General features: G+C 34.3%; 1 protein-coding gene across 1 annotated transcript in view; it reads right to left on the bottom strand.

Moving 5' to 3' along the window:
* Window positions 1–674: 674 nt before the first annotated feature.
* ZDHHC21 (zDHHC palmitoyltransferase 21) overlaps window positions 675–9,839 on the bottom strand; it is a gene marked incomplete at its 3' end in the record, with an annotated part of 30,767 nt that continues 21,602 nt past the window's right edge. The window contains exons 6-7 of the mRNA XM_079548703.1: window positions 1,290–1,333; window positions 675–807 (exon numbers count right to left, since the gene is read on the bottom strand). Coding sequence (XP_079404829.1) covers window positions 675–807; window positions 1,290–1,333 — 177 coding nt within the window. The remainder of the gene's footprint in view (window positions 808–1,289; window positions 1,334–9,839) is intronic.

Raw genomic sequence — 9,839 nt, 5'->3', positions numbered from 1 at the left:
TAGTATTTTCCACTGAGACTATATCTATTCAGAAGGATGACTGTAAGATCTCTCTATATAAACATATACATGTATTTATATAACTTCTCAGACAAAAGTTTAGGAAAACGTCTGCTTGTTTTAAATGCTACCTTTTATAGTGCTGTGCTGCATGGTTAAAATCATGTCAATCATCACAAATAAATGGCAGTATAGGAGAATTTTAAATACATGCAGCAGAACCAGAGACCTCAATATTATCTAGAAGACCTACAGGTAGAAACAGTAAAAAAAAAAATAATATTAAGACACTTAGTGGGAAAGCTAACAATCAATGTAAACTTCAGTGTTTCCTACCAGAGGAAAAAAAAGAAAAGAGAGTCATTATTATCAAACAAATAGCGTAAGACTGCATTCCAGTCATTTGGTGTTTTGTTTTTACTATTAACTTCAAAGACAAATGAAATCTTTTTGGAAAGCTAATTTGAAAGTGAATATATCTAAATGTAAACATACAAAATGTATTAATTTCAGACCAGAATCAAGACCACAATTAAAATAAAGCTTGGGACACACTGTGATGTCTACAATTGGTGGGTTTTTAATTGAGTTGAAGACTGTCATAGTCCTATCATCATAAAACCTGTAACACACTTCCAGCATGGAGGACCCATCTGTGCCCACCATCCATCTGATTAGACGTGATTGGCAAAGTGGTAGGGAACTCGCAGTGGTTGCCTCTGTCTGAAAGGAATAAACCACAGGATCTTCCAGCGAGTGCCAAAAACTTCTGAGAAGGTCTGCTGCCATGGCTTTCGGGGCCTCGATCTACAGAAGACAGCATTATTAGTGAAAGACAGCACTCCCATGGTGCACTTCAGTCAGCTAAAACAAAACATGTTGGCTAGGGATCTATTAATGGAGTTTTTTCACTGTTGCATGCAGCTGAAACTCAGCTTCAGAAACCAGAAATTATCTATGTCATCAAATCAGCTAAAGGTAATTTTTTGAAGCAGAGAACCTCAGAATCAATTGAATGTATGTCAAGCAAGTGGTTTTTCATCCTTATTTTTGTAAGAAAATGCAATTTCATTCATCTATTAGTAAGAAAGGAAAAAGAATTACGTGCGTCTGCTTTGTATAAAACCAATTATTACAGGATTAGAGAGCTACTGCAAGAGATAGGAATCACTGGGTACACTAACATACAAAACAATTTAAACAGTGCCTTTAGTTCCTCGCCTCTCTCACACAATTAAACAAGCAGCTACTGCTTCAGCAAATAAATGTAGAAAGTTTACAGCACTTACACATCTTCACAACAGTTCGACATTTTCTCTATGCTTGTTGTGTCCTGTTGAAGAAAAGAAAACAGACTGAAAAACTATTTCTTTATACTCCTATATATTAACATGCCATTGTGAAAGGAAATAAAGCAGGGAACAATTCTAAGCATATGATGCTTTGATTTTGGCCCAGTAAGTCACATATTACTCATATTCCACGTTAGTTGTAAAAAGCTGTAAGATTATACGTACAAATTTATTTAGTTTGTCAAGTGATTTTTACAAATATGATGAACATGATGTAACATTATATCGTGTAGTTTTACTGTGATAGCACACACCACAGAATATTAACAAAAACTACAGCATTATTAAAGTTCAAATACATTCAGATATTACAATTAATTCACAAGACATTTATAAGTAGTGTGCACAAAGTAAACTCTTGCCATATTTTTCATAAGCACTCATTCTAGACTTGGAGTAGTCCACTGAGATAATCACAGGAACTAAATATATTTGTATCTTAATAAAATTGAACCATTAGCAGAAGTAGTACTTTGAAAAGCAGGAACTAGTAAAAAATGTTGCAGTACTGATCTTAACAAATATCATAATGCAAACAGCTGCTAAGAATATACCAATCATTTCAGTTTCTAGAGATACATATTAGAAGTAAATATGATTATTTTAAAACTCATAAAAAAATAAACAATATCCAGAATGAAGATGCCCCTTCTGCTAAGAGTAAACAAAATCTTGCTTTCCTGATCATAATTAACTTAATAAGTCACTAGGTTTTGTAACCAATAGATCAATTTAAGCTTAGATCATTTCCAAATAAAACTTCTAAAACTACGAACAGTAGTGCTTTCCTCTCACTTCCACAATATGTATTTAATGAAAAGCTTGCTTTGTAGATAAATATCACTTCAACTCCAGCAGTATTAGTGTTTCCAAGCACTGCCACAGCTCATTATGTCCCAAAATCATTAATCAGATCCAAAATACAACAATTTTCATCATTCCATCTTCTTGTCATGGCAGCTTGATATTTCCCTTCAATTTTCACTCTCTAGGCATGTACATAATGCACCTGTGTCCTGCACCTGTCAGATTACACCAGCATCTGAATGAAACAGAGCTTGCCTTTATTATCCCAGCCATCCAGAGATGCAAAGGATGTGGCTTAATTAGGCTGTGACTTCATTAAGTCAGCTGGAAACACCACCTAGCAATAAAACTGTGCTCCTTGGCTGTTCTTGCCATCCGCTGCATTGAGTTCAGTACAGGCGCTGCTGGGATTCTGCTACCATCTTTCACAAACATTTGAAGGGCACTGGTAAAATGTTATTGGGATGCAACAAAGGCACTTGCATCCCTACTTCACTGAACATAGGTGTCCTCAATTCCCCTAGTCAAACTTCCATCTTCTAAATCTTCTTCCTGACCATGATCAGTTTTGGAAGAGGATCCCTTTACTGCTACACAGCACAAATTTAAGTTCTGCCCTCTGGCCTACCTGATGAACTCTACATTCACTACTGCAAAGGAGAGAAGTTGCCTATTCTTACTCTAACCCTCCAGGAAGAAAATTTTCCTCCCTGTTTCTGTAGAAAAGGCATGCCCACAGGAGATTATATAAACCCATTCTGGACCCAACATTAGGCGGATTTGAACAACTGCTCAAGAGTGACAGAGAGGACCAGAATGGAGACAGCAAATTGTCAATAATGGTTTGTATTCCAATTCCCACAAACCTTATAGGCCTGTCAAGCATATTAGCCTGCCTTCCCTACCCTCACCTTCCACAGGTAGCAGCAAGAAAGCATTACAAGACATTTGCCATTTTCCCCATTATGGCAGGACTGGGCTGCACAGCCAAAGAATATTCTGTTTCCTTGTCCTAGCATTTTGTCTTGTTCTTTTCTGATCAATGAAAATCACACACAGCTGAATAAATAAACACAGATATTACCTCCACAATACATCAATCAGGTTATAAGAGTGGTTTCATGACATGCCCCTTCCGTAACTACAAAAATATCCCTGGGAATTATCTTCTCATCACCTCAAGCTGTCTATCTGATGATACAAAATACTACTGGTATGTTTGAAAGCAGTGACTGCTAACTAACATTTTAGAACAGTGCTACGCTAGTCCAGACTATAACTGATTCCCAGCTATCAAGGATTTACATTACCATTACACATAAGGAATCTTAAAACAGCTTTGGATACAGATACTCGGTAACAAACTAATACAGTAAGCACAGCTTCCTACTGTTTCTCCACATGGTCTGTTCATTAATGTGTTTGTAAAGCTACCTAAAACATTGTATTTGAGATTTTTAGAGTAATTCCCTGTTTGGAGATGGAGTGGGGGGAAGAGTTGTATTTCTCTTTAGCTGTCGTCATGGCACTGAGACCTGAAGGATGCTCCTCAGCGTGTGCTTGTGTCAAAAAAACAAACCTCTGCCACGTGCAGAAAGCACTACAATGGGACCTGCCGAAAGACTGTCAAACTTCCAAATCTTTCAAACATACTATAATATATAGTATATATAATACTATATATTATATAATTATATATATAATATATAGTATATATTATATACTATATATTGTAATATATATTATATATATATAATATATAGTATTATATAATATATAATACAATAATATTTGGATACTTCCTATCCAAATATTTTATTTGGATAGGAAGTCCAAGAAAATACTCCTTTCTTTCCTTCTTCTTGCATTAAAGTTCTAGAATATACTTTATCATCCTTGTGCTTTACAGTAAAAGAACTGGACTAAGCAGCCAAACTTTTGTTTCTGGGACACCTTCTCAGAATTTATTAAAAAAAAAAATCTTTATAGACACATTTTAAAAGCTGTGAGCTAGTGCTTGAGGGAACAGGAGGAAACATCTCTCTTTGAAGTTTAGCTACTTAACAACTGCTGGAGACTAACTTACCCAAATTCCCCCCCTGCTTCCCTCTCCCAACACCACTGCCAAACAGCTGGGCTCATTTGAAATGTATTTTAATTTGACAGTGAACCAATTTACCTTTTCACATGAAAGTGAAACTTCACAGCACCCCAGGAAACTCAGCAGCCCCTCTGGAGATGGAAGAGGAAGGAAAGGGAGATATATTCTTCTTTCAGAAGAGAAAAGAAGGACCACGAGGACCAGAAAAACCATTCTTCTTCTGAATGTATCCTGTTCATTAATGTATCTCATGAATGGCTTTCAACCAGAGTATCACCTCACATACAAAGGCTTTATTACAACATCGGCATTACTGCATTCAGCCTAAGAGGCTTTGTCTGTCTGCATATACTATCAGCTTGGATTACTATTAATAGAACACTTCTAAGAATTTTTTGGGTTTTCTTTTTTTTTTCAGACTCATAGCCAACGCTGATGTTTAAGTGTTCTAGGGAGTTGGTACTCACACAGAAGTTTAACATCACATGGTATGAACCACCTTGTTAGACCTATTGAGACCTAGTAACCTCTATCTTCAAGAAAAACGCTGACTTTAAGTCAAAATTGACTGATCAGGAAACAATCAGTTTTACACAGTAGGTCATGTGGACCCAAAGCGATTGGAAACACCTGGCTATTCAGATACACACCCACCAGTAAGTGTATAAAAGGAGAAAAAAAAAATAACTTAGTGAGAAAGGCAAAAGAATTCGAGAAAATAAACACAGAAATCGTTAACAGCATATAACTTTAAAAAGAGACAAAGGGAAAAGTGCTCAGATTCTGCCGAGGAGATAAAACGTTGGGTTGCTTTCTTATTGCAGTTTTTTATTTCTGGCTTGGTGAGTTGTTTGTTTCGTTTCGTTTTTTGCGTTAAGGACTTACTACGAGCTGAGCAGCTCGCCTGCTCTAAGTAAGCTACTGCAACAGCTAATACTGTTAGGAATGATAGGAGTACTGAGAGAATTCTGTGGATTTAAGATTAATTTGCAAATGAATGCACCTGTGCTACCTACAAAGAAACAGAAATCTTTCACATCTATATTTTTAATAAGTATAACCAACTGCCTCAAAATAGAGATTTCAAGAAAGATCCCATGCACCATTTTACAAATTGAGCTATAGAATGAGATTCATCATGAACTAATTTATGATGGAGCAAGCACATGGAAGAAATATTTTCCTCTAAGTGGTTCATGTTTTCCAAAGGAGAAGCAGTAATTCGTAACTCACAGAACTAACCCCAAGTCATGTAGCCACAACCTTTGGTTTAGTTTTACTCCTGTACTTGCTTAAAGTGATGTGTAATCAATGCAGTTTTATTTAATACTCGTACTAGAAGAAGACAAACAGTAAGTCCTACTTTCTTAATTGATTAATTTCAAACATTTAGAAGATAAAAATTAGCTTGAAAGTATGATTACATAGAGGGAAAACAAACAAAAATTTGCAAGTCTTCCTGGACTTGCAACCTTTGCTTTCTCATGGAAGTACCACTGCATCTGAATAATCCATCAACTTTTCATTCCTTCTACCTATCTTCTCTTGTTTATATGGAAATGGCAGTTCCACACAGTTGAAGAATACTAAACACTGAGCATCACACAAAAAGAACATTGAGCATTTCATAAATTTCCCATGTTGGCATTAATTACATTTTCATTTTATATATGGCTACCTTTTAGCATAGTTTTCTTAATCTCGAATTCTTACATAAGAAAATACAATTAGTTTTATCAATATCAGTTAGGTTCAGTTTGAAAATTACTAGTTGAGTTCTAGCCTCTATGTTTTAAAATTCTTAAATCAGAGAACTGCATGCAAAATTAAAAAAAAAAAAAAAAAAAGAGGCTATGGTATATGTGTAAGGAATATTCCTACACAGTTCTAGTCTCTGATGCATTGCGTTTGTAAAACTTGTTATTCATGTCAGTTATTATTAAATAATTCAGTGAAAGAAAACATGACAACAAATTTGCATCTTTGCATTTGCAAATAAGTTGGAAAAAAAACACATTTCCTCATTGTATTTCAAATCCATGGTGTGTTAGGTGCAGGTTCCTGCTTGACCCCCAAACACATGACATAACATGCACATAATTTCTTCATACATAGCAATAAAAGAAAAAAATATTAAGGAAAAAATGCTTTGCAAGGCTAGCCACTGGCTGTCCTCACACACAAGTCATTTTAATTGTCTCATGTCTAAATTTGACAACCCGGTATTTGGCTCTGAGAACAGGAATACATTGTTATTATAGTTACTTATTTAAAGCTGTTCCAAGGTACTTCTCTTCTTATTTAGAAAAATTACTGAGTTATGTCAGGACTTCTTCCCTGGGCAGCAAAGAGGATATTATTGGTGTGGTATTCTTCTTGCTTCTTTGTAAAATATGAAATATCTTTGACTAAATTTTCAAAGTAATGCATTTCCTTAAAACTAATGAAAATGATGGTTCTCAATAAAAGTATTCTCAATTTACCTAAAAACCTGCCATGATTTAAAACAAATGAGATCTTCTGCCACTTTGGACATTTTACACTTGGATTTATTTTGATACTTTAAATAGCTTATGAGAGAGCTTTTTAAAGGAAATTAAAGTTTTGTTTTAATGGAAAGTATGTAGACTTCTAGACTGGCAGGATATATTTCTTTACAAATTAATCTAATTCCTTATCTGGTTCAGAAAAATAAGTTAGAGATTCAATTTAAACAGTTAACAAAATCTCATTCAAAGACCAAGACCAATTAATTCCTGACCAATTAATTTATTGGACTTTATGTAGTCTTCTAATAGGAGATTTATGTATCAGCAGATTAAAGGTGGAGACGGGAAAAGGAGAATGGATAAAAAGAATGGAGTAGATACAGACTGGCAGGGTTCACGTGAACTTATTTTCCATTATATCTCTGATTTGAAATTATTAATTGGGTTTATACATAAATACAGTCTGTTTTTTCTCCACAATTCGTATTTCACAGTTTATTATAACCGGGCAAAGTATATGCTTGCCTAGGAATCCTGATTTCCCCTGTAAACCCCAATTTCTTCTGTGCTAAACTTAATTATGAGGATTAATAGTTCTCTGATTACTTTTCTGCCATCCTTAGGGGGGGAAAAAAAAAAAAAAAAAAAAAAAAAAGCTCTTATTATTTCACTAATCAAAACGGTTTAATAGATTATCTGATTAAAGATTACAAATATTTTTAACTATGAGATACTTATTTCTTAAGAAAAAAAGCATTTTAGCACAACTAGAAAACTCGTGCTTGCCATATACTAAACAGTAACGAATCAACACTGTAAAATATGGAAAGAATTTACCATCCATTTGATTTTGTTCCTAGAATAAATTCATCTACGTTGCATTATCTTGTATTGTATCTCTGGTAAAGTTTTGTCTGATGCTGATTCTACACAGAATTGCATTTATTTTTCTCCTTTTTTTTTTTTTTATTGTTTGTATTTCATTTTACGTTATTACATGAAATGATACTTCTAAAGGAATTAAGTGCTTGAAAATATTTCTTTAGGATAAAAACATCAAAAAATTAATTTGTGCAACTTCCACTTATTTTATTTCCTTAAAATGAAAGTTGTTTTCTTCTCTTTAGAAAATAAATGAAACCCTGATTAAAATGAACAATGTTCCTCAACACATTCTTACTGTATCAGTCACAGTAAGATGTTCAATTGTTATGGGTTAGTAAGTTTAGGATGTCCATGTTGAGATATATCTGCTCAGCCAGACCACAAAAATACCACTGAAATACATTTGCTACTTGAAGGTAAAAAGGAGAAACAATGCAACAACAAGATACAAATATCAACACTTAAACATGCTTCTAAAGAGACAAATTTATGCGGATAGGCATCATACTGTACACCAGACAGACTGCTGAACACCAGCTGTTAAACTGTTTTCCTTCCCATCCTCCTCAAGGCAAACGAAGGGAAATTTCTCTACCACATCCACATAGCATTGAGGCTCCAGGATACTGGTATATCACGCCGCACCATTCAAACCATCAATTAACAGGAAACCCTGGCAGCATTAATTAAATTAATAAAGTCACTGTCCACTTAGGTTGTGATAATACATATGCTCCCTTGCATAAAGAACATGTGGTATCTATTAAATTTATAGAAGTCCATCCATTACACAGTTTTGCCCCAGAAAAACAAGTTACTTACTAAATAATTTTAAAGAAAAGTGCATACCTGCTATACTGACTTAAAATCACAGAAAATCCTATTTGATAGACCGTCACGGAAAAATAAAGAAAATGTATATAAGTTCATAGGGTTTGTTTGAACATATGGAAAAATGAAAACACTAACTGTTTAGAGTTTGAAATAAAAAACAACCAAAGGTAATCCTTTAAAATTAGGGTTCAGATTAGTCTCTGCAAAGGATGCTGTTTAACTGAAACATCTGGTAGTGTTATGTTGAGAGACAGACCTTTTCTAACTTTGGAAATGAGATTAGTAGATCCGTTATTTGTAAGTGTCCGAGTAATTTCTAATTATTTTATCTGGGTCACAGATAATCCGCTTTTACAGGGCTCCCACAATGACATCAGAGGATCACTGCTGAACTGATTATCCTGTTACCTTCCACCATCCATGGGAAGATGGGATTTTCCTTTTGTACAGAGGAAGAGAAAGAGAGAACTGTCTGATTGCTGTAGACAGGTGGCAGCCAACAAAACAAAAAACAGCGCAGATCTTGAGAAGAACCCAGGCCTCACACATGCAAAAGGTACCACACACCTTACAACAGGCCAGAAAATTGAATATATTTAGCACTGTCTGGTGCAATTTAAAAATCTCACTGGATACAAAGCAGAAATGTTTAAAAAGGAGTTGTTTTGCAACACATCAAGATGATCAGATAAATCATTATTTAAATGCCACGCCATAGTATGTATAGTATGGAACTACAGTAATATCTTGTGAATCAAATATTACTGACGTCAGAATCTTACCATACCAGTCAAAAACCTGTGTTTTTAACTGTTTTATTTCATTTAAATTAAATTTCATAAAATCTGTGTTTTATTTCATTTAACTGTTGAAATTCTGAAAAAATAAAATAAAAAATACTAATTTCTGTAAGCAGAACAGGAACACGATTCTGTGATTCTAGGAGCGAAACAGACAAGTGTAAATGCCAGGGCTGGTCTTCTACAAATACATGCTCAAGTAACCTGGCAGTTTCACCTTTTTAAAGAAGACTAGATTACAGCTCTTCACCTCTTGTAATCATAAATTTGAAGCTATCTATAGCTGATGAGACGGCTCTTTTATTTCCTCTTGGTGAATTTATGTCTTTTCATACAAACAAATTTGGTTTATATACACTTTTCAAGGAAAACAAATTTTTTTTTCAAGGAAAAAAAAAGCTGTTGTGTATAAAAAATAACAAAAGAGTGAATTTCTTAAGAAAAAATGTGAAGAAAATGTGTCCTCAAAAAGGAAACAAGCTTCTGGACACCATTTAACTTCTAATCAAATTTTCTTATGTGATATAAGGTTAATTACAGAAAAGAAGAAGGTAAATGGAAATAAAATGAA

Source organism: Tetrao urogallus (genome assembly GCF_951394365.1).
Source record: "Tetrao urogallus genome assembly, chromosome: Z".
Lineage (NCBI taxonomy): Eukaryota > Metazoa > Chordata > Aves > Galliformes > Phasianidae > Tetrao > Tetrao urogallus.
The sequence above is the reverse complement of the archived record's forward strand: the minus strand, read 5'-3'. Positions and strand labels throughout refer to the sequence as shown.